Genomic DNA, 26,229 nt, shown 5'->3' on the forward strand with positions numbered 1-26,229 from the left:
GTCAGAAATCCAAGTGAAGTCGCTCAGTCGTGTCCGACTCTCTGTGACCCCATGGATTGTAGCCTACCAGGCTCCTCTGTCCATGGGAGTTTCCAGGCAATAGTACTGGAGTGGATTGCCATTGCCTTCCCCATCTTCCCCAGGGGATCGAACCCGGGTCTCCTGCATTGTAGACAGACGCTTTACCGTCTGAGCCACCAGGGAAGTCCTCAGAAATCCAAAATCAGTATCAATTGGCCCCAGTGAAGGTATCAACAGACCACGCTCCCTCGGGAGGCACCGGGGAGAACCTGTTCCTTGCCTCTTTCAGTTTCTCTGTGAGTCAAACCTCCCTCTTAGTACATTTGTTGATAGGATTTATGACCCATAGGATAATCCAGCATTATCTCTTCATCTCAAAATCATTAAAATGAACCACAGCTGCCAAGGCTCTTTTTCCAAATTAGATAACATTTGTTGGTTCCAGGGATTACGATCCGATATCTTTGGGGCCACCATTCAGGCCTCTCCACCCATCAACTACATTCAGTGTTAAAAGTACAATTCTTGCCACATATTCTTTTATTTATTTATTTAAAATTAAGTAATTTTCATTGGAGGATGATTAGTTCACAATGTTGTGATGGCTTTTGGCACACATCAATATGAATTGGTCACAGATCCACTCGTCCTGAATCCCCCTCCAACCTCCCTCCCCACCCCATCCCTCTGGATTGTCCCAGAGCACCGGCTTTGGGTGCCCTACTTCATGCATCAAACTTGCACTGGCCATCTGTTTTATATATGGTAATGTACATGTTTCAATGCTATTCCCTCAATTCACCCCACCCCAACCTTCTCCCTTTGCCAACAAAGGTCTGTCTAGGCAAGGCTATGGTTTTTCCAGCAGACATGTATGGATGTGAGAGTTGGACTATAAAGAAAGCTGAGCAATGAAGAACTGATGCTTTTGAACTGTGGTGTTGGAGAAGACTCTTGAGAGTCCCTTGGACTGCAAGGAGATCCAACCAGGCCATCCTAAAGGAGATCAGTCCTGGGTGTTCATTGGAAGGACTGACGTTGAAGGTGAAACTCCAATACTTTGGCCACCTGATGTGAAGAGCTGACTCATTGGAAAAGACCCTGATGCTAGGAAAGATTGAGGGCAGGAGGAGAAGGGGACGACAGAAGATGAGATGGTTGGATGGCATCAGTGACTCAGTGGACATGGGTTTGGGTGGACTCTGGGAGTTGGTGATGGACAGGGAGGCCTGGCGTGCTGCGATTCATGGGGTTGCAAAGAGTCAGACACAACTGAGCGACTGAACTGAACCGAACTGAACTGAACCTTCTCCCACTGAGTCCAAAAGTCTGTTCTTTACATCTGTCTTTGCTGCCCTGCACATAGGATCATTCATACTGTCTTTCTAAATTCCATATATATGTGTTAATATACAGTATTTGTCTTTCTCTTTCTGACTTACTTCACTCTGTATAATAGGCTCCAGGTTCATCTTCCTCACCAGAACTGACTCAAGTACATTCTTTTTTTATATAGCTAGGTAATATTCCATTATGGATATGTACCACAACTTCTTCATCTATTCATCTGCTGATGGACACCTAGGTTGCTTCCATGTCCTAGCTATTGTAAATAGTCCTGCAATGAACATTGGGGTACATGTGTCTCTTTCAATTCTAGTTTCCTCAGGGTATATGCCAGCAGAAGGACTGTCTTAGAGACCCCTGGGACAATGTTAAACAACCTGTCATTCAAATCACAGGCATCCCAAAAGGAGAAGACAAAAGGAAAGGGCATGAGAAAATACTTGAGGAGCTAATAGTTGAAAATTTCCATATTCTATTCTTAATTCTCATCATCACAACTAGGACTGAAATCCTTTGAGGCTAAGAACAACTCTTATACTCCATGATGGTTTTTAAGGTGTTATTTGTTCATACAGAAAAGAAAGCCCTTATTCTACTTGATTTTTAGTTCCCAGCATTGGAGCCCATGTAAAAATTCTAACATAGTGTCAAGGGTTTCATTTCTTATTTCTAAAATACCCAGATTGCCTGCTCAGGGAAGCTGGGGAAGGAGGAACTGCATGGTAGATGCTTCCACTGTTACAGCCAAGTGCCTTGCACGGAGGGTCATGTGATGCACTGTTAGTGAAAACTGTTGCAAACTATCACCTCAGTGCAGAGGCAGGGGAACTACTAGAAGGGAAATTGCCATAGATGCCAGGCAAACCAGTGTGAGCTCCAGGCAGTCTGATTCACCCCAGTGCAAAGGAAAGAAAGGCAGCAGCTAATCGGGAAGAGCTCGATGAAGCCTTAAGATGGGGAGGGCAATCCATTCACTCAATTTTTTCTACAACTATTTGCTGAGGACACACTATGGGCCAGATACTAGGGACCCAGTCGTGAGCAAAACAGGGGAATTGTTGTCAATTTAAAAATGTTGTTCTGGTTGGGAAAATAAACTACAAGTAAACAAATATTGAATGGGGATACGCTTCCCCAGTGGCTCAGACCATGAAGAATCTGCCTGCCATGCGGGAGACCTGGGTTCAGATCCTGGGTCGGGAAGATCCCCTGGAGAAGGCAATGGCAACCCACTCCAGTACTCTTGCCTGGAGAATCCCATGGACAGAGGAGCCTGGCAGGCTGCAGTCCACGGCTTCACAAAGAGTTGGACACGACTGAGCAACTAGCACGCACCAAAGGAAACATCAGAAAGCAGGTTTGGATGCAGGGTGGGGGACATGTCTCCTAGAGGGGCAGGGAAGGCCTCTCTGTTGCAATGACATTTCGTTTGGACACTGAATGAAAGAGAGCAGATGACTGAGGAACAGGAGGGAGAGTCTCCTCTAACTGTCCTGATCAGCTAGAATAACTTGATGTGCCAGAAAACGCAGTGCTCAAAGACCAGTAAGATCATGTTAAAATGACCCAGGAGGCAGCTGCAAAGACCTCCCACTGGTGGATTTTGGGACAACATGATCAACAAAAAGAGGAATACTGGTCACAGATCCTTATGCACCAAATACAGGTTATCTGTTTTATTCTTTAAAAATATGCATGAATCAATACTAACATTCCTAAAAATGGGGAGAGAAAAAGGAGGAAAATTTCTTCTGTAACAGAAAAACACTAGCTAGTAACAGAATTAGAAAACTGCCACTTGACAAATGGCAACAAAATAAGTGATTGAAGCCAGGTCACCAATGAATGCAAACACCACTGGGTAAAATTTTGTTGAGAAAAGGATATTCATATGACCTCAAAACGGTGCTCTGGAGATTACTTAATAAAGCAAAAAGCATAAAACTGCAAGGGAAAAGTTTGGCAGGCACCAGATTTGGGGCTTTGCAGTATGATGCTATGAGTAAGACATCTTCACCTGTTCTTCTCAAGTATGTTTAACCCGAATCTAATGACCAAGAAACCATCAGATAAATTGAGATTGTGGGATAGTCAACAAAACAGTTGTCCTATATTCCTGATAAATGTCAATGTTATGAAAAGATGAAAGAAAAAACTAAAACTGTTCTAAAGGAGACTAAAGAGCCATGGCAACTAAATGAAACGTGTAACTTTCAACGAGATTCTGGAGTTTAAAAGTGCAACTCTGAAGAACTCTGGGGGGAATAACTGGAGAAATTTCAGATGGACTGCATATCAGATATTACTATAGTCAGGTTCAACTTGGGAGTATAATGATGATATAATGATGTTATGGTTATGAAGGAGAAAGCACGTGTCTTCAGGAGATTAATGTTGGAGTATTTGGGCGTGAAATGTCTGAATGTTTGCAAATTACTGTGAAATGGTTCAACAAACAAACAAAAACAGTCATTTAATATTTATACGGGCTAAACAGGAAGAAGGCAGGAAGATAAAGCAAATGTGGAAGGCGTTAATCGGTGAATCAAGGTGAACACGGGTGTTGACTGCACTATTCTTTCAACTTTGTAGATTTGGAGTTCTGTTTTCTGTTTTAGTGAAAGGGTAGGTGAGAGTATTTCAGGAACAGGAGACCAAAAGGTTGTGACACAAACATTCTTAGAGTGGTCAAGAAAAATCAGAATCCAATGCGACCAGAAGGAAAGGAGTGAGAGACAGCAGGAACGGGCCATGCAACATGGGAGGGCAGCCACTGGCAGGCTCTGAGCAGAGGGAGGGAGGACACAGCAAAGACCACTTTGAGTGCTGGACCGAGAATGAGCGCAGGAGGGCAGGCATTGAATGGAAGTGAGGACGGGGGCTGGGGAGGGGAGACAAGTTAGGAGGCTGCTTAGAAACCCAGGGATATGACTTCTGACTCTGAACTTAAGATAGAGCCAAGCTGATATTTTACATAAAGAGGAGAAGAAAAACAATTCCAGTACCACTGCAGGAAAATGAATGTTCTCTCACTTTGGAGTATCCCCATACTGTTTTATTAAATGGATCCAGGAAGAGTTCACCTGAGCATACTGTCATGGAAATAGTAGTAGAAAAGCATATGAGTCCATGAAATTTAGCTCTCTTCACCTGAGATCATGAGTACAGCTGTCCCATTTTCATAATATCTCATCATTGTCACGTTCCATTAGCATACGCAACATCCTTGATAACAAAGGTCAGGTTTTGCAGATCATTTTGAATGCAGAGTTTCCAAGAACAATAAGAAGCTAATAATAATAATAAAACAGAATGCTCAGGTTGGAACTCTTCACAAATGGCATCTAATTAATTCTTATAACACCTCCAAGAGGTATTATTATCCCCATTTTACTGCTGGAGAAACTTGATAATTTTTTTAAAAATTCTGCATTTGTATCACTCCTATTGCTGAGACACCTCTGAACTTCACATTCTCATTGCCATCTTTTGCTTTCAAAGAATATCACAACTTAATTCTCTTTTCAATAGGGTGGGTGTTAATGGCTGTAGCCACATTTTAAGTGTAGGAAATAAGTTTTTTAAGTGATGTGAGATGTTTTATTCCTAGTCTCAAAGCGATGCAGTAACAAAATGGAATATACAGTAAAATCCCATGCTGCCCTACCCCACATACACACAGCAAAGTATGTTTCTTTTTTCATTTGCTCCAAGATGATCTAATAACTGAGAGCTAAATGTTACACAGAATAATGTTAAGATATTCCACAACCAAAAATGAAAGTTTGGTTAAGTGAAGTCACAATATTTGGTACAGAAAAACCATGTAACAATAAATACTCCTGATTGATGAAAGCCAAATGAGTCTCTCAGTGTAGGTGGTACAAAGGAAGTTTCCAGGCTCCTTGCACTTCAGGCCTACAGAGGCAGGTCTTCTAATAGGGCTCAAAAAGTGTGAGCCCATCACAGCAATGCTGAGACACTGTCACCCCAGGGCTGCAGCCAGCCAGCCCTGGCCGAGGAAGCTGGGTAGACTGCCGAGGGTAGCAGCAGCAGCTATTAGTGCCTTGGGGCCCTATGGCCTGATTTCCAAATGAAATCAATTTAACCTTCATTGTGTCACTTGGGCTCTGTCTAAAATAAAACTTTTTTGAAAAGAGAAATATAGGGCACTACAATTCAAAACACGTTCCCCAGCCCCATAACCACACTCTCAACAGAGGACTAAAAAATTCACTTGTATGGTGACCCAAAACACCAGGGAAGCCCACGTTAGTTGCTCAGTCTTGTCTGACTCTTTGCAACCCTACAGACTTTAGGCCAGCCAGGCTCCTCTATCCATGGCATTCTCCAGGCAAGAATACTGGAGTGGGTAGCCATTCCCTTTTCCGGGGGATCTTCCCTACCCAGGGATCAAACCCAGGTCTCCTGCATTGCAGGCAGATTTTTTTTTTTTTTTTTTAACCACCATCTGATGAAAGTGAAAATGCAGAGTGAAAAAGTTGGCCTAAAGCTCAACATTCAGAAAACGAAGATCATGGCATCTGGTCCCGTCACTTCATGGCAAATAGATGGGGAAACAGTGGAAATAGTGTCAGACTTTATTTTTGGGGGGCTCCAAAATCACTGCAGATGGTGACTGCAGCCATGAAATTAAAAGACGCTTACTCCTTGGAAGAAAAGTTATGACCAACCTAGATAGCATATTCAAAAGCAGAGACATTACTTTGCCGACTAAGGTCCGTCTAGTCAAGGCTATGGTTTTTCCTGTGGTCATGTATGGATGTGAGAGTTGCACTGTGAAGAAGGCTGAGCGCCGAAGAATTGATGCTTTTGAACTGTGGTGTTGGAGAAGACTCTTGAGAGTCACTTGGACTGCAAGGAGATCCAACCAGTCCATTCTGAAGGAGATCAACCCTGGGATTTCTTTGGAAGGAATGATGCTGAAGCTGAAACTCCAGTACTTTGGCCACCTCATGCGAAGAGTTGACTCATTGGAAAAGACTCTGATGCTGGGAGGGATTGGGGGCAGGAGGAGAAGGGGACGACCGAGGATGAGATGGCTGGATGGCATCACTGACTTGATGGACGTGAGTCTGAGTGAACTCCGGGAGTTGGTGATGGACAGGGAGGCCTGGCGTGCTGCGAGTCATGGGGTCGCAAAGAGTCGGACACGACTGAGCAACTGAACTGAACTGAACTGAGCCAACAGGGAAGCCCTGAGGTCCAGACAGGGTAACAAAATCACCTCCTTGTAAACATCATATTCTGTTCGGAATGCAAAATTTGAAATGACTAGGAACTGAAGTGTGTTCAAGTGTAGACACTTTGACTTTATGCCACAGAATAAGAGTGAGGGCTCTTCCCCCAGAGGCCTGAGTTTTAACAGGCTCGAGCCACTTTCCAGGCATTGTGGGTATAACTTACTATTCAAACTTCGGGGGTGTAAAGTGAAAGGGGGGCCCTTTCACTAATGACAACGGGACAGCAGGCATCGACTGGACAGCACCTAGGCAGACTGAGATGTGTGGTCACTAGAGATAAGTTTGTTTCTCTAAGTCTCAGTTTTCTCTTTTGTCAAACTGTCTTCTGGGCCTCACAGGCCTGCTGTGAGGACTACAGGAGTTAATAGGGGAGCAATAAGAATAGCCCCGGCCAGACAGCAAGCTCTCAGGGAAACTAAGCCACCCCACATGCAGATATCCAAGTGATTTTAGCCTCCTGCTCAAAACAGAAAGCCAAGGAGAAAAGTTACCATGAAAAAGTGAACGCATAACAGAAAAAGGAGAATCATTCTGTCAGGAACCAAGGCCCCTGAACGGCTCTCAGGGCCCGGCCACAGGGGCACCTAAGCCTGCAGGAGCAAAGGCTTTGAGAGGATAACATGTTCCCAGGACCCAGAGGGATGTGAAAGCTCTGTTTGCCATCTGACCTCCTAAAACCTCACCCCCTAGGTCCAGTAACTGCAGTAAGTTTACTCCATCCCCTCTTCCCCGTTACGGTCTACTCTCTGCCCCCACACCCAGCCCTCAATGTAGCACCACACACGCCCTCTCACTCCCCCTTCTTACAGGAGACAGAAGCTGCCAGCTGGTAGCACCTGCAGAAACCACAGTAGCCGAGTAAAGCACTAAGTGGCCCGTCCACGCCTCCCGCGCCGCCGCTGACACCTGAGACCCCAACCTTCCCACGTCTGCCCGGACCGCACCCACGGGGCCAGCCAAGTGTTCACAGTCATGCTCATCTCCGCTTCACCAAGCCATTCCGTACGGTGCTGGTACTAAACAGACCTGGGCCTACACAGCAATTCAGAAATAAAACTCAGGGTGCATAAGGCAGTTCATTAAACCATCGCATTCACAAAAGCACTGGAACTGGTGTCTGCAGACTGAAAAAACTGCCATCTGGTACCAGCTTCTTCAGATTTTTTTTTTCAATATTCTTCACAAAGTGAAGTGGCAGGGGGCGCGGTGGGGGGCCAGGCGCAGAAGAAACAATGGAAAAGACAAATGGTCCTACTCGTCTGTCCTACAAACTCAGTGAAACTAAACAGGTTTATCAGTCAGGTGACTTTCCCACGCTTACAGGTGTCCCATGAAAGGGAGACACAAATAAGTTCATCTGTATCCTATTTTAGATTCTACATATTAGTGACATCATATGATATTTGTCTTTCTCTGTCGGGTTTATTTCACTTGGTATGAAACTCTCTAGGTCTATCCATGTTGCTGCAAATGGTACTGATTCATTCTTTTTCCAGTACTCAGCTGTGTACCATGTCTTCTTTATCCATTCCTCTATTGATGGACATTTAGGTTGCGTCCATACGTTGGCTATTGTAAATAGTGCTGCTTCTGAACACTGGGGCGCATGCATCTTTTCACATTATGTTTTCTCCAGATATATGTCCAGGAGTGGCATTGCTAGATCATATGGTAGTTCTATTTTTAATTTTTTTAAAGAACTTCCATACTGTTCTCCAGGCTTCTCAGGTGGCGTTAGTGATAAAGAATCTGCCTGTCAATGCAGGAGACACAAGAGACAAGGGTTAGATCGCTGGGTGGGGGAGATCCTCTGGAGAGGAAATGGTACCCCCCTCCAGTATTCTTGTGAGGAAAATCCCACACTTAGAAAAGCCTGGTAGGCTACAGTCCATGGGGCTGCAAAGAGCTGGACACAACTGAGCGACTGCGTTTACACACGCACACACATACTGCTCTCTATGGCAGCTACGCTAATTCATATTCCCACCAAGTGTAGGCAGGCTCCCTTTTCTTCACAGACATAGAAAACAAACACAGGGAGGCCGAGGAGGGGGATGAATTAGAAGTTTGGGATTAAAATATACAGACTACTATATATAAAATAGATAATCAACGAAGACCTACAGTATACCACAGGATATTAAGTATAGCACTATACTCAGTATCTTGTAATAACCTATAGTTGTAGAGAATGTAAAAAAAAAGAATATATATATCTGAAGCATTTTACTATCTATCTGAAACTAACACATTGTAAATCAATTATATTTCAATAAAAATTTTAAAAGGAGACATATTCACAGCATACTGCCATGTATTTAGTAAATGCTTATTATGTGAAGAAGGCTGAGTGCCGAAGAATTGATGCTTTTGAACTGTGGTGTTGGAGAAGACTCTTGAGAGTCCCTTGGACTGCAAGAAGATCCAGCCAGTCCATTCTAAAGGAGACCGGTCCTGGGTGTTCATTGGAAGGACTGATGCTGAGGCTGAAACTCCAGTACTTTGGCCACCTCATGCGAAGAGTTGACTCATTGGAAAAGACTCTGATGCTGGGAGGGATTGGGGGCAGGAGGAGAAGGGGACGACCGAGGATGAGATGGCTGGATGGCATCACTGACTCGATGGACTTGAGTCTGAGTGAACTCCGGGAGTTGGTGATGGACAGGGAGGCCTGGCGTGCTGTGATTCATGGGGTCGCAAAGAGTCAGACACGACTGAGCGGCTGAACTGAACTGAACTGAACTGAACTATTACGCCTGCCCCTCGCCATGGCAACAAGTGGAACGATGGGGGATTCAGGGACCTGTGGACACCTAGACACCTTTCTGGCAGCAGCAGGACAAATGGACAAGCTCTTGGCAAAACTGCATTAGGTGACCATTGTCCCTGATGCCCTTTTCTGCTAAAGTGCTGTCTACTTGGCCTTCCCATGGCCTTTAGGACCATCACAGGTCCTGTTCTTGCTAATAGAAATACATCCCCCTAAACACCTATAAGCTATTATTCTTATTCTTGGGTGAGTTAGGTGAAAACAATGACGGTCCATGAAGTTCATGATTCATGACTTGCCCGAAGTCTCAAAGCTTGTGCACGGTGAGTGCAGTGACCAAGACCAGGCACCACGCTGCTTGTCTATTGGGTCCCAAATCCGACTCCTCCAGGGCTGGTCAGGTGATGGGAATGAAGGGAGCCCACCAGGTGGGGTCTGCTGTACACTGGGGAACAGGAGCCCCATAGGAAGCGGGCAGCAGGGGCCCAGCTCTAGGCTAGACCAGACTCATACCATGAGCGATTACTAACTCACTGCCCCCAAAGTCCCCAGTTAGAACTTTTTTGCTGCTTCAAAGTACCTTCAATGACAAAAGCAAATTGATTTTAGGGCTTCCCTGGTGGCTCAGATGATAAAGAATCTGCCTGCAACACAGGAGAATCAGGTTTGATCCCTGGGTCAGGAAGATACCCCAGAGAAGGGCATGGCAACCCACTCTAGTACTCTTGCCTGAAGAATCCCATCAGAGGAGCCTGGGTGGCTACAGTCCATGGGGTTGCAAAGAGTCAGACACGACTGAGCGACTAATACTTTCACACTAGCACTCACACAAATTGATTTTATGAAGTATCTGCCCCATAACAATTGCTCTCACAGGTGCCAGGGAGATGGCAGGAGCAATCAGACAGGCCTCCATTCCGTGGAGCTTGCATTTAACTCCCTTTCATCAAAGTGACTTAGCCTCTTCAGTATGCCATCTTTTGTGACCTCCTAGACCATTTTCTCTGCCCCTCACCATAGCCAGGCACAGTCACTAATATACTCTGACGTTAACTTTTCTGTAATAAGCTCTTTCTACTCCCTCCTTGAACCTTACTTTATTTATCATTAATACCTGGTCAGTTTTTAAATTTTGAAGGTTATAATTTAATATTTATGGAATCATCAAAATGCACGCCCTACCTCTCAAAGTGTCAGCACCAATTACAAAGCACACGTAAGAGTAAGAGTGTGCCCTGTTGTAAGCACAGGTAAAAACATCAGAACAGGCTGAATTCCCCGGGAGTAACATTCATTCCATCCATACATATTTGTGGAGCCTCTACTATATATGTCAGGCGCTATTTTAGGGTCCGTGGATACATCTGATGGCACACTGGCAATAGTTTTCTCTGAAACTAGCACTGAATCCTACCAGCCATGGGGCATGTGTGGCTTCAGTCCCAGTTGAAACAGGGGGTGAGATTTGGGAGAGATGAGAAGAACTGGGACAGCCACTCCACTGCCATCTCCAGCTTAGCTGTGTGTCCGCCATCACCTTGAGACTCCAGGAACCAAATGGGGAGGTGAACAGAAGGATGGAAGAAGTAAAATAGGAGGGATGTAGGAAGTGCAACAGATGCCCTAAGGGCTGCCATCCACTCAGAAGTTGGACCATGCAATTAAAATGCAAAACAACATTTTCCTATTGACAGCAATGTGGTCCCTGAGTTATGGTAGCCAGCCTTCAGCTATTTACTAGTCACTATTGAGAGTGAGGCCTACCAGGTACCATGGAAGATCCTGAAAATATAAAATGAGGAAATCCTGGACTCTTGCTATCTAATAATCATGGTCCAGATTATGAGCTGGCCTAGGTCACATTCATATTACTCATGAGGCACTGGCGTCCTCATTATATCAACTGCTACTAAATTAAGGTAAGTGTGCTAAGTCTTGGGGATTGCAGAAATTCTGAGCAGCTATAGTTGTCCCAGAAGAGGGAAAGTGAAGGTATGTATAACTTCCACTTAAGATTTTTTAAATGTTTTCTATCACATTGGTATAGATAAACAGATATTTGGGCCATTTTTTTTTAAAGCTTGTGGACAAATTGTGTCATTTGCCCGTCTCTCTCCAGCCCTGTTGTAAGACAAGAGCATCAGAATTTCAAGATGAAAGGGCCTTTGGGAATAACATGCTTGAATTCTCTGTTCTACATCTTTTCAATTAAGTGGGAACTTGGCCTTCTGGAAGATTTCCAGCAGCATGAAACTGATGGTCTGATGAGAGGATCCATTCTACACCGTGAAGCTTTCTTGGAAAATTCTTCCCCTCATAGGGAGCCAAAGTGTGCCATGCTATAGCCTCCTGCAGCAGTGCAAGGTTACATTCCCAAGACATACTCAGCTAAACTTACATTTTGCTTAGTAGCTCAGCTGCCCCAGAAGCTGTGCTTCTCTCATTTCCAGGCAACTTTCAGGCAGCCCGTGGAAACTAACGCTAACTCCCGTCCCAACATAGCCTGCCCCCGGGGCTTCACCATGAAAGGAACAGCATCTTCCGCCACAGCACTTAGAAACTGTGTGTGTCAGCACCTCCAAAGGGCACAGAAACAGACAATGCGCACCACCACCGCTCTCCCTGGAACGTTGCCGCCCACTCATTGAAAAGGAACAAAGAAGAAATCTGATCCATCACAATCAATGGAAGTAAAGAACAATTCTATGCACAGATACAATAAATGCTTTTCTGTGGTAACAGCATGAATCTATTTGGAATCTCAGGGATTCCAAAATCTCAATTCAGTTCAGTCACTCTGTCATGTCCAATTCTTTGTGACCCTGTGGACTGCAGCACGACAGGCCAACTCCCGGAGCTTGCTCAAACTCATGTCCATTGAGTTGGTGATGCCATCCAAACGACTCATCCTCTGTCTTCCCCTTCTCCTCCTGCCTTCAGTCTTTCCCAGCATCAGGGTCTTTTCCAATGAGTCAGTTCTTCACATCAGGTGGCCAAAGTATTGGAGCTTCAGCTTTAGCATCAGTCCCTCCAATGAATATTCAGGACTGATTTCCTTTAGGATGGACTGGTTGGATCTCCTTGCAGTCCAAGGGACTCTCAAGAGTATTCTCCAACACCACAGTTCAATTCTTCAGCACTAGGCTTTCTTTATGGTCTAACTCTCACATCCATACATGACTACTGGAAAGATCACAGCTTTGACTAGACAGACTCTGATTTACATTAGACCATAATCTGGGGGCACTTTATTAGAGACAGCCAACTCCAAGCAATCAACCAGAAATCTCTACTTAGAGATGACTCAGTGTGTTCAGGACCAACTCAATCATGACTAATTTTCCTCCCTCTCCAACTCTGCTCTCTTGGTGTCTGCTCAATTAATGCTAAAAATCTCTGTGTAAATTCATTCAAAACTATTTATTGAACAGCTACTGTGGGCACCTTTCTTTCATCACCTTCTGTGGCAAAGACTGCTATTTCCCAAACTCATTTCCTCTGTTTCCTGGATGCAAGGAAGCTGCATTTTCCAGTCATCCTTGTCATTAGGCATAGGAGAACTCCAAATTCTAAGCATGGAGTGGGAGTGAAAGCAATGCCTGCCTCTCTCAGGTCCAGCATTGCACCATCTCCTATGATCTTTTCGTTTTCCACCACCTGGAATGATACCCAGGGCAACTCTAAAGCCCACGTGGTGAAGAACCCTCTGGATTACTAAATGACTATGTAGAGTGCATCCTCTCCACACTCTTGGTCTGTGAGTGAAAAATACAGTTCCATTTTATCTAAACCAATTGCCTGGTGGTTGATTTGTGAGCAGTACCGTAACCAATACACCTTCTATTTTCAGTTCACTCATTCATTCTTTAATAAACATTTTGCAAATGCTTACTACATTCCATGAATTGCGAAAGGCACTGGGGAAATAAAAATCACTAAAGGAGGTCACAAAGTCCACATAAATTGGATGATTAAAACCCCATATAAGTGAGCCCATGGCAATGTGTATGTCTTAAGTTAGTCACAGTGGAAAGATTTGAGACTTCATTTTGAATCCAAGGCTAGTTAAGCCACTTAAATACCTAAATGTGTTAGCATCTTCATCTGTAAACAGAAGCAATATTCCTTCCTGCCTAGTGTCAGGTGGATTAAATTGAAAGAGATAGAAAGCATTCTGTCAACTATCAGGTACTCTGCAAATTTTAATTTAATTGAGTGCAATTTTCCTTATTCAGGACCTGTTATCATACCAGCACCTTCACTGGAGCTTCTAACTAAAGTCCTATCTATTCTTAAAGAATAGATTGGTAAACAGATTGGGAGATTGGTAACGGTAAATTTTCTCAGTCATTTTTTTATTCAGAAAAAATCTTCTAATACCCTGAAATGCTTGCAAAATGAAAGCCAAATGTTTCAGCTGAGTATTTAAGACCTTACATAGCATAGTCCCAAATGAATGTTTAAATTCATATCAATCTCTGTACAAGTCCGTGCTTTTTTTCTACTTCATCCACCCTATCTTCTAGCCATAAACCCATTTCTTCAATGTGCCACACTCTCTTACCTCCTTGCTGTTTTATCCTTTGTTTAGTTTTGACCTTCACTGCTAACTCTCATTAAACCCTCCAGTTTTTCATGGTCCAACTCAAATATCACCAGTTCCAAAGACATTTCTACATCTCTCTCCAAAATCAGTTTTCAGAACCTCATCCTCGTCTGTACTACCATAGTGTTTTATTCAAAATTTCTCTCTTCCACTATTGGTAACAACTTTATTTCAAGTAGCCTATTGTTTTTAGGAAGGAAAAGGACACGTGGGTATTTAATAAAAGCATGTTACATTGCGGGAAAAAAAGTTCAGAAGACAGTCCTGTTGCTTGTGGTTGGATCATCAAAATAGACAAATTACAAGAGCAATGGAATTCTTTGGATTGTGAGAAAATCATTCCTATATTTTAGGACCTATTATATTCAGGGGATACTTTATAAAAGGTATTACATGAAACTTTCATATTGAAAGTCACTTTGACAATAATAAATATAATCCCATCAGCAGAAGAGTAGAACCAAAGTTCAAAGTCTTTCACTCATTTCTGCAGTCAATTCTTCAAATTTTGGTTCAGTCTTATTGTAGAAAAATGAGAGAAACACAAATTGTTCCACTGACGGGTCTTCCCCAGTGGCTCAGAACGTAAAGAATCTGCACGCAATGCAGGAGACCCGGGTCTGATTCCTGGGTCAGGAAGATCCCCTGGAGAATGGAATGGCTACCCCCTCCAGTATTCTTGCCTGCAGAATCCCATGGAGAAGCCTGGCATGCTACAGTCCATGGGGTCACAAAGAGTAGTATTTTTAAGGAACTGGCCACACATGGCAAATTTTTCATCCATTTGCATATAAGAAATAAAAAGTATTCATTAATAGAAAATAATTTGAGTCACTCTTTGCATCAACTGAGAGTGTGCTTGTACCTTCTACTTTAGGATTAAAAAAATGGCGGGGGCGCTTCTCTGGTGATTCAGTGGTTAAGACTTCATGATCCCAATACAGCAGGCACAGGTTCAATACCTGGTCAGGGAACTAAGATCCCACATGCGGCATGGAAAGAAAATTATATATATATATTTTAAAAATATGGGTAAGGGGAAGTTCAGTTGTGATTAGATCCAGCGAGACGAATTCTATTCACAGACACTGAATTCACGGAAATCCTAATAGATTGTATGTACTATACATACAATGCTAACAACATTTTCTATTATGTACTCTTGTGATAAGCTGGGTTAAAATGCAAGCAGAGTTCCTTGAAGATGTTTCTCTCCAGAGAAGAGAAGAATGAATTTATATCAGCTTATGAGTGAGAGGGTGGGGGTATATACGTGAGGATTCTAAAAATTCAGAAAATACTAATGGTTTTAGACAAGTCAAGTACTTTGTCCTGGAAATAACATGACATAAAATAATTTATAGCATACATAAAATAATTTCTAATGTGAATTAGAAAATGTTTCCCAGAAACTGTAATAAATAGTATTATAAAAGATGAATCAAAATTCATGACTTTCAGTGCAGACCATTTCCTAAGGAAAGCCGCATGTAACATACACACAGGAGTCAAACAAACTACTAATCACTGGACACTAAGTGAAACATGAGTAAGAGACGCTCAGTGGAATAAGCAAGGTACATTTTCTCAATGCTCCTGTAAAGTCATCAGGCAAACAACTCAACCAGTTTCCTCATTTCATATGTTAACATGAAGACAACAGTTAAGGGGAAAAAAAAAACTTTATTGCATATTGTGGTCCACAGTGTTCAGATACTCATGGTGGGATATGGGGGATGGGAAGGCAAGACAAAGCAGCCCCAGGCGGGCACTGGAGCGCGCTTACCTCCAGAAGTGAAATGCGAAGAGAGGACTACAGGGACTGCCTGGGCTGGATGGGGTTGGACTCAGGCTCCTTGGAGTGAGACTGAAAGTTAAAATAATGTCATTCCAAGTGGGAGAAATGATGGCAGTAAAAACAGCATAGCTCAGTGAAGGGACTTTTGCTCCCTTTAGGCCAGAATCATCACGGCATGCCTATCAGTACCGCTAGGTAACCATCTAATCACGCGCCCCTCCTCAGCTCTAAAACAGAGAACAAGCACAATGCTCCCTGCTGAAATTTACATTCTCAAAACTACTACTGCCATTTTTATTTATGCCTATTTTTACAGAGCAACTTGTCAGATATGTTCGACATGTGATTTTTTGCCAAGAAAAGTCGGTGACTTTTTTTATATTGCATGTATTCTATTTCCAAGTAAGAATTAATGGTAAATCTGTACCGAAACCATCGAGAAGTAGTCACCAGAATAGAAATGAAAATTCAGGTTAAATATTGTCCTTTTTAAAAAAACAAAGTAACAAATATTTCCATATAGGAAGTTATATGTTTTAAGCACGTTTTAGTGAAAAATACTCAGCAATATGTTGTCTAAGTCTCATGGTAAAAAGTGTTCTTATGCTTATGTCCATAATAAGGAACTTCAAAATTTCTCATATATGGTTATATTTTATTCTCCAAGAGGTTTTCTTTTTTTCCTTCAAATCCATCTCTCAATGGACCATTGTAACTCCTACTCCCATCAACCCATCCAAGTCCCCAAGCACACTCGGCAGCCAATTCTCAAATATTCAGCAAGGGGCCCAAGCTTAGAGTCCCTTTTCCTTTTTTCCTTTTAGCCTCATGGCTCTTCTCTTTTAAAGAGGAAAGGGAACAAATTAGTCAGCTTGTTTACTTGCAGCAATTCTGCCAAGAGATCTATCAAGATATGAAGTAAATACTAGTCGATTTCCAATTACTTTCACATGGCAAAACCAAAAGAAGAATTAGCTGAGTATTCTAGTACCAACTCTTAAGCTGAAGTGAGCCCTGAAAACTCCTGCACCATTACAATGAGTTTCTTCAAGAACACTCTTCTGCCTGTCCTTTGGTCCACGACTCTACACTGTACATGTTCTTACCTTAGGCAAAGAGTTCTTGGACCTGAGCTGCACACTGGGTAATTCAAGCCGGCTGTGCTTTTCAGTGAACAGAGATGTGGCAGCCGTGGCTAACATCAGATTCAGGCTTACCAAATTCTTAACACCGTCCTAGCTTCCCATTATGTGGATAATTGAGACTTGGCTGTATTTGATTCAAACCAAACTGTGAGTCCTTGCTCACAATGCTCCAAGTTGTTTAACAAAATGTTTTTAAAGGAGGAACATTTTATAGCTTCTAAAACCACGCTTGGGCTTGGTGCCAGTACTCAGTAGACTAAGGCACTGATTTCCTTATACATTCAGAGCACATTCAGAGTCTGCCGCCCTTCAACACACTGTACTCTAACTTAGCAGCTCACTGGAAAGCCCTCCTGAGTGCCCACTGATAGAGCCGTCATCTAGTCTAAGCACAGCCTTATCTTTTTCCTCTGGTCCTAAAATAGGCATGAAAACACAATGGAGCCACTCTGCCTCCATGCAGAGACACGTTATCATAAGTGCTATGAAGTGTCTATGAACCTAATTCTACACTAAAATTGGGGAAAAAAAGGAATAAAAAAAAACACTCAATTTCTCAGAAATCAGAAAGCCATGCATAGGCTCTCTACATATGAGAAATTTCTGAATAAATTAATAACCATTAATTTCTGAAATATTAATATATTTGCTGTCTCACATCCAGGATTTCGATTTCTGAAACAGGAATCAGAAATGCTTCATGTTGTTGATAAATCAGATGGGAAAATTTTGAATTGCCTCTACAGTGTGTAAAATGTGCCAGCGTAAGAGTCCACGCTACAGGATCTATGGAATAAACTTTCCTGAAGAAAACCAGAAATGTCTCATGAGAGAACATTCAAAAGCTGTTCTGCATAGTTTGTCTGTTAAGGTCCCCAAATAAGTAAAATTATAGACATTAAATGTGCCCTTAATAAAGTCAATGATAAGACTTTTCACTATAACCATTCTCTGCAGTGGTAAGAAACTGAATTTACTCAAAGACTGCAGAACTAGCTTTCTCCATGAATGAATATGAAATCAGCTATGTCTACCTAAGAGTAGTTTTACATTCCAAGGTAAACAAAGTGTTCAAAGTGAATTTCTGTTATCATTGTCAATGACATTGAAGAGTGATCCTTTATTCTACTGCCTCAAGCTCCTCAGGTACAAAATAAGCTATTTCAGATCCACAGTGTCATATACCAGGGTAGAGGCTAGACTGAGGGGTTATGGCCCAGGGACCAAAACAAAATGCAGGGAACCCCCTGTGCTGAGCTGACCTGTATGTCATCATCATCACTGGCAATGTCCTAAAATTGGTGGCACAGCTCAGCCTTTCAAATTATAGATGGAACAGTAGATACAACTGAGTTTGTACTTTAGAAAGTAACTTTGAAGTATCTCCTGTTAATGTGGATGAGTTATCAAAAATGAAAGAAAGAAAAACTGTAATGTGAAACAATACATACCAAAGCCAAAAGAGATAGCAAGGGAGCAGCGCAACCAGAAGGAAAGGCGACAGTGAAGCTGGGGGTTAAAACTAACTTTCTGGGCCTGGAACACAGAGCCACAGGCATCTGAGCTGTGCAGTTCCAGAATGCTGGAGAGAGGAGGATTAAGTAGAAAAACGTGCAGATGCCACTAAAATATTCCACACAGATGAGAGGGGCTGAATGCCAGTGTGGAGATGGGGACAAATCAGTAGCATTGGGCAAATACTGTTTGTATCTCTGTTGTAATAAAAAGCCGTATCTAGCAAGAAGGTTGTAGGAGCCCTCTAAGTTTTCTAAGTGAGCACTTGCTAGTTAAAAAATCAGTGTGTGATTTTAGAGCAAGAACTGATGGAGAAAGTACTCAAATCGCTTGAGAAATGTCATGTTTTCATTCATTTATCAACTGTGGAAACAGTTCCCCTTGCGTGACGCACCTACAGGGTTTAAGGGGAAGAGTGACTCCTCAGAACTAGGCACAGGTCTCCCCTGCAGCCTCCTCCTGGAAGGAGTCCAGCATGAATGAGATGATCAGGGTTGTGCAGATTTCAATGAAAATGCAATTTTATAACTGTATGGCAAGTGAGACAACATATTTATATTTTTCTAACAGAAATCTATTGTGCTGTTTATTATTTTAAGTGTGCCAGCACAGACTAACTCACAGCTTCTGCATCTTTGACAAACAGATTTAAAATAAAAATTTGCTGACACTTCCTGCATCACAGATGTTTAACTTCTGCGCCACAAATTAGATATGGGCATTTTACGTGGCTGCATCAAATCAGAAGGCAAGTCAGATGTGTTAATGGGTTTTTTAAAAAAAGGTAAGCAAACACAGAGCTCAACTAGGTAAACACACCGCATGAGGTGGCTGGAGACTCTGCAGAAGGATGCAAAATGTACTACAGTTCATTAATATTCTGCTGCACAGATAAAGCATGGATCATATCTAATGAGTGTGACAAATAACCCTTCTCTTGCACTCTTATCCATTGTAATGTCTTCTGTTATCCAAGCCAGACAGAGGCCCTTCTTTAGAACAAGGCAGTATGGGGATAAACAAACAGTAAGAGAGAAGGAAAAAAAAAAAAAAAAAGACACACCACGGCCTGCTGATACATTCTTTCACAATGAGCTGTTAAGATGTTTCCAGCACTGAGGTTTAGTAACTTTAAATATGCAGCAGCGCTTTTCCTTTGACTGCAATGCAAAATGCTAGGTCGGGGCTTCCACATAGGCTGAAATCAAATGCCATACATTTAAGACAGGTTCCTTCCAGCTCACACTGCAGTGCTCTGAGGCTGTCAGTACAAACAAATGCTAAAGAGCTATTGGTCGCAGGAAAGCGAGTGCCATGCAGAAAGCATTAAAATATTAAAGAGAGACAATACTTACTCCAAGGTCAGCCCCGGAATCTGTAGCCTTTCCCGCTGGGCTTTCATGGTTGTTATATGTTACCACACTCTATGGTAAGCATGACACACATTCCCTGCCAGCGTCCCGGCGATGACAGAGAGCCGAAATGAACCTCTAGGAAGGGCTGGACTAACCTTCTCTCGAGGGGGAGGGGGATCCTGCAAGTTTCCGTCCTTCCACCTCCAGCGGTAATCAAGAGATGTCAGCGGCTTTCCTCAGGTTAACGACAGTGCACAGCGCACTGATTTTGTTAAGGGAATGAGGCTTTTGGCTCTGCATATCAAGTAATTGGTTTCTGATTTTTTTTTTTTTTTCAAAGAAAGTCGCTCCTTTCACAGACCCAGTTTTCACCTCAGTGAAATGAAAAGTCCTCTTCACCATGCAGACTGGAAAAAATAATAACAAAGCAACAGCATCATACTTATAAAAGAGTTTATTTCAGCAAACCTCAACTATTCCCTGCCTCCTGGGGATGCTCCTGAATAGAATTTGGCCACCCGCAGGAAGTTCTGCTTATTCTTTCCCTGGTGGAGTTAACAAAATCAGTCATGTTCCACAAGAAAGACACGGGGAACGGTTGCCCAATGAAAATAATTAGATTTTTTTCTATATATGGCAATCATCAGAAAGAGGAATAAACTAACTGCCTTAATTTGGGGGAAGTTGAACTCTGCTGTGAGGCAGAGACTTTTGTGAATAGGCAAAACCCTACAACTGGGAAAATACCAACTGGAGACAAGAGATTGGAGCCTGTATTTTCATTTTGGAGAACTGATTTTTAACAACAGCGCAGCGGTAAGTACGTTAACAAGAGCAATCAAATACGAATAAGGAAGGAAACAGAGAACATATATTCTGGAAGCCTGAAAGTTTCATCCTGTATTTATTTAAGGAGCACAGTTTTTCACAGTATTCATAACTTGGGACCAAGTGTACCTCCATTGCTGTGCATGAAGAACGTATCTCACTCACTTCCTCTAATGCAAATTTTAAAATGATTTACAAATTGGCAACCATTGGTTTGTTGAGAAGAAATACTAGGACAAATCAGGATTTTACTTTAGCAAGTCATGGCTGTTTCACCACAGCAACTGTGTCCAAGTGGTTACATTTTAAAGGCCATGAAGTCAAACTCCATCTTTTAACAGATGAGGAAGCTGAGGGCTCACAGTTGGGGGTAGAACCGGGATTAGATTAGGGTGTGTTTATTCCTGTCCCAGGGGCCTTCAGAATAGGGATGTCCCGTGTAGCTGTTCAGGTTGCGCCCTGCGCAAGGGTGCTGCACAGGAAGGGAAGTCAAGGCTGAAATCCAGCCTGCTTCTCACTTTGCCAAGCCTGCACTCAGGCTCCGGGCTGCTTCCACCTCTTTTTCCCCGCACTTTTACGTTACTCTCGGCTATGCACCATCCAGAGGATCATCTGTTTACAAGCCTAGCTCCAGGAGTTGGTGATGGACAGGGAGGCCTGGCGTGCTGCGACTCATGGGGTCACAAAGAGTCGGACACGCCTGAGCGACTGAGCGACTGACTGACTGAAGGTGCACGTGGACTAGAGGACGTCTACATGATCTCCCCTGAACCTTTACGTCCTAACCTGCTTGCTCTGGGCGTTTGTTAATATTACTTCTCCTCCTTTGTGAGCTCACAGAACTCACCAATCCTCTACCCTGTTACAGGCAACATATCCACACGGAGAATACTCACTGGTTAGTACTGCAAGGAGGCACCTAAAAATGTAAGCTAATAACCATAAGTAGCATAAAAGCATAAAGCAACAAGAAATAATGAAAATACAATGGAATACGAAAGAGGAAGGGTCAACTTTGCTCCCCATTCTACCCCCAGGATACTTTTTTGCAATGTAAAATATCCAGAATCTCACCATTCTTTCCACCCAAAACACCTTGATTCAAGATATACTGTGTCCTGACTAGGTCTCTGTCATTTCTTTCTAACTGAATTCTCTACTTTCTCCCTGTCACCCTCCTACACTTTGTTGGCCACACAGACTCCAAGATGCTCATTTTCAGAATGTATGATTCCTCTGCTCAAAATTCTTCACTAGTTTCCTTCTTATTCCAAGTAAAAGCCAAAAACCTGGCAAACTTGGCCAAAAAGTGGGACAACTGAGCATCAATAGGAGTGACAATAGCAATATGTTAAAATGTATCCAAAGGTTGAAACTATGAGCCCAAGGAGATAGAAGAGGAAGGAAAAAAGGAAGGAAGCCAGCCAGTCAGCCAAGGTCATCTTTGGAAGCTGTTAGAAAACTATCCCATTAATTTTAAAAACTGGTAAAGGGGGGAAGTCGAGCACTTATCCTGCTTTCCCTATGAACAGAACCTCAGAGATGCAAAATGATTCTCTTCATAGACATATTCCAAGTGGTAAATATGGAATGAATGACAACATGAGATTACTGCCATTTTCAAACCCCAACAAATCAACAGATCTAGGCTATAATCAATAATAACTGCTGACATCACTAAGAGATAGCTGGATACTATGTGCTGTTTGATATAACGCATCTGAAGTCTTCTCATCAAACAAAGCCACGTCACTCTTGGATACAACCGCGCCTCTACATCAAAATGCCATTTTACAGGGATCATAGTGACAAAGGAACATATTAATACCATGGAAATAGGAGCCTAAGCTATGCTGTGAAAGCCAGAACAAAAGATCTGATCCTTTAAACATTTTCAAAGCAATAGTGAAAAAACAAAAAAAAGATGGAAAAAGAATCTCAACTTTAAAAAAGACTTGAGAAATACTAATTGCAACATAGAAACATTTTGGGGTCCTAATATCAAACATATAATTAAACATTTAGAAAACAATTACTATAATAGACTCCTCCCATACCCAAATATGTGCACACATAGTGGGTATTTGTTAATACTAATAATTTATCTTTAAATATAATATTGGAATCAATCATTTTTAATTTCTCACCTTCTAGAGATATACCCCCAAATATTCACAGATAAAATGTCTAGGCTTTGCTTCAGGTTAACCTAGAGAGAGAGAGTAAGATATATGAGAGAAAAGTAGGAATTTCCCTAGTGGTCTAATGGTTAAGAACCTGCCTTCCAATAGAGAGGACATGGGTTCAGTTTCTGGTCAGGAAACTAAGATCCTACATGCTATGCAGCAACTAAACCCGCACGCTACAACCAAGAACTGACACAGTCAAATAAATAGAGAAAAAAAAAATTTTTTTTTTTTAAGAAGAAGAATAAAAGAAAAAAGAAAAGTGGCCCTCAGTAAATATTTATTAGGCTTGGGTGATAGGTAGATAGGGGGTTCATTATACTGCTCTGTTTAGCACATGCCTGAAATTCTCTGTAACAAAAATTGAAGAAGAGTTTGTATGAGGACTGCAACGATCCATGTGACATATAGAGGCTCATCTCCTTGGCCTCCTCTCCGACAGCTCTCATGCTCATTCCTGGCTGTTCTTCACATGTACCAGCAACACTCCTACCCCAAGGCCTTTGCACTAACTATTTCCACTGCCTGAACTCTTTCCTCTGAGATGTCCAGATATGCTGCCTGTTTGAAGGGAGAAGCCTTCCCCACACCTAGAGCTTCCTTATCATCCTGATGTCTTTTTCTCCTCTGCACTTATCATCATTAGATGTTATTGGTACTTAGTGACTGATTGCCTGCCTTTCCCTATGCAGGGAGGCACCAAGAAGGTAAGTAGGTCGTGCGTATCTCCAGTGCCAAGAACAGCTCACACAGGTTTCCAATACCTGTCTCCTGAAAGCTGAATAAATGTCCCTCCCTATATAGCTGCAACCGCCAACCAAAGAGACTCGGCCTCTTCTTTCTCGTAATTATAGATTTCCGCAGTATTAATTGTTGGAAATTGCATGTCAGAACCATGACCTCATAGAGTTGTCTTCAAGAGACTGGAGAACTGGGACATATTCATTCATCACATGAAGACCCCGAAAAGCCCCCGCTGACCGCAAGGCACACATCAGAGACCAGCTGCTCACACACGGGTGTGGAGAAACCAAGGTCACACGAGGCTAGTGTGCTGCGTTTTGATAGGAGGTGCGTAGGTGGGGAAACTGGTTTAAACTACTTTGGGATCACTGAGAAGACATTCATGGAGGCTGGAGTTAAGCAGCCTTCTCGTCTTATGAGAGAAGATCACTGTGCAATCACATTAATGGTGGCAATACGGATTTGGACAAACCCAGTGGCATGGCTTAAGGCAGGGTTCTTCTATGTATTCTCTAGAGTAATAATTCTCAACCAGGGCCAGCAATGTCTGGAGACATTTTCAGTTGTCATACCTGGGCAGAGATCAGGGATATTGCTGAGCACCCTGCAACACACTAGACGGCCCCCACAACAAAGAACTACCCACCCCAAATCAACAATGCTACTCTAGGAACCCTGCTGTAAAAGCAAGTATCAGTTTTTGCAGGACCCTCAGCCTCATTATGGAGAAGGCAATGGCACCCCACTCCAGTACTCTTGCCTGGAAAATCCCATGGGCGGAGGAGCTTGGAAGGCTGCAGTCCATGGGGTTGTGAAGAGTCGGACACGACTGAGCGACTTCACTATCACTTTTCACTTTCATGCATTGGAGAAGGAAATGGCAACCCACTCCAGTGTTCTTGGCTGGAGAATCCCAGGGATGGGGGAGCCTGGTGGGCTGCCGTCTATGGGGTCGCACAGAGTCGGACACAACTAAAGCGATTTAGCAGCAACAGCAGCAGCCGCCTCATTAACCAGTTTCAAATATTTTGCTTCTGATTTCATTGCACTAAGCTTAGCGGGGGGGAAAAAAGAGAGCAGTCTTATTGTTTCATTTCTCAGTCAATATTTCCTCTCTCAGCAATATTACTTAACCTAAATGTATGTAATTCTTCCATCCTGCTTTCAGGGGGAAGGGCTTTTTACAAACAGAATCCTAGACGTGTCTCTAGATTACAGAGACCTAATTACCAGGGTCTCCATGCATACCGGAGTGGTAACCTAGACATCGAAATCTGCAAACAAGACAACTCAAACTACAGGCAAATGAGTCCCATGGTGACACCGAGGCCATGAGTGAAGGGGCAGCACACGCATCCAGCCAGGCACATTGACCCGAGGCACTCAGACAGGATTTACACAGAAGAGTTTGACTTCTTAGATGAAATTCAAGGCGCAGATCTCCCCAATCCAATATTTTCTCATTTTTTGTCTCTCTGGACTCAAGGCTTCCACAAGAAAGAAAACCCCAAGGCAAGAGTGAAAATCAGCATCACTCTCCCTGAATGTTCAATTATTTATATATTCTTAAAAGGTGGGCATGGTTGAGGGAAATGTTAAAAAAAGGTGTGTGTGTGTGTGTGTGTGTGTGTGTGTGTGACTCATAATCCGATAATTGTTAGACCACACTATTAACATTTTCACTCTCTCATTAGCTGATATCATTTATAATCACTTTACTGTATACCTGAAACATTGTAAATCAACTACATTTCAATAAAAAATAAAACTTCAAAACCTTAAAATTTTTTTCAGCAGTCCTTATTCTAGGTATGAGTGATATAGGCGTGGATGAGACAGAAAGATCCATCTATGGAGTCCATTTAAGCTGGGGAAACTGAAGAAGGATATAACTGAGATCATTTCTGATAAGGACGGGTACTGTGTAGGGGCCTTTACAGGTAACACAATGATCAGCGACTCAGGGAGCAGACACTGCTTTCAGGTTGGGATCAGGAAGACTCGGTGATGTACAAGATTCATTTGCAGGGTGAAAAGGAATAAGCTCATGAGGAGTCAGGAAAAGAGTACCACGGGCAGAGAGAATAGCAGTCGCAAAGTCTCTGAAGCTGGGACAGGCTGGCTCATGTAATGGCCTTAAAGAGGGCCATGTGCCTGATTGTAGTAACACCATAAACATTCGTTGAGCGTTTATATAAAGCATGGCATTGTGTGGGATGTAAGGATGAATCATATACAAGCTTGATTCTTAAGGATTTTATCATTTAGCAAAGCAGGATGAAGGATAGAATATAAATTAAAGGAGGGATCAGTTTTATGTTGTATACACCATGGAGATGAAGAACCAGGTTTTAATTTTAGTGATATCTTTAATATGAGTATTGACTTTTCAAGCAGGCCTTTTTGAGAAGTCAGTAAATGATTTCACAGCGATTCTCTGTCACTTCACAAACCAGGTAACATGGAACTGCCATGTGTCCACTCCCTGAAGGACACATATCAAGTGCTTCCTATGGGCAAGACATTAAAGAAGTAAGACGGTGAAGAGAGGACCCCTCCTGGTGGCACAAGATGAGGAAAGATCAAAGCAGAAGCATCTTCCACTCTTTCTCCCTTCCCTTTCTCGCACCCTCTCCTGTTCCTCTTCCTT

General features: G+C 42.7%; 1 protein-coding gene across 2 annotated transcripts in view; it reads right to left on the bottom strand.

Annotated features, from left to right (window-relative positions):
- Window positions 1-20,023, bottom strand: part of LOC102190263 (microtubule-associated serine/threonine-protein kinase 4) — a 229,174-nt gene extending 209,151 nt beyond the window's left edge. Inside the window, exons 1-2 of one of the 2 annotated variants that reach the window (XM_018065527.1) lie at window positions 19,822-20,023; window positions 15,795-15,875 (exon numbers count right to left, since the gene is read on the bottom strand). In XM_018065527.1, the coding sequence (XP_017921016.1) occupies window positions 15,795-15,875; window positions 19,822-19,868 (128 nt within the window). In that variant the 5' untranslated portion in view covers window positions 19,869-20,023. The remainder of the gene's footprint in view (window positions 1-15,794; window positions 15,876-19,821) is intronic. The other variant, XM_018065523.1, reaches the window with a different exon arrangement.

This window comes from Capra hircus, chromosome 20, assembly GCF_001704415.2.
Source record: "Capra hircus breed San Clemente chromosome 20, ASM170441v1, whole genome shotgun sequence".
Lineage (NCBI taxonomy): Eukaryota > Metazoa > Chordata > Mammalia > Artiodactyla > Bovidae > Capra > Capra hircus.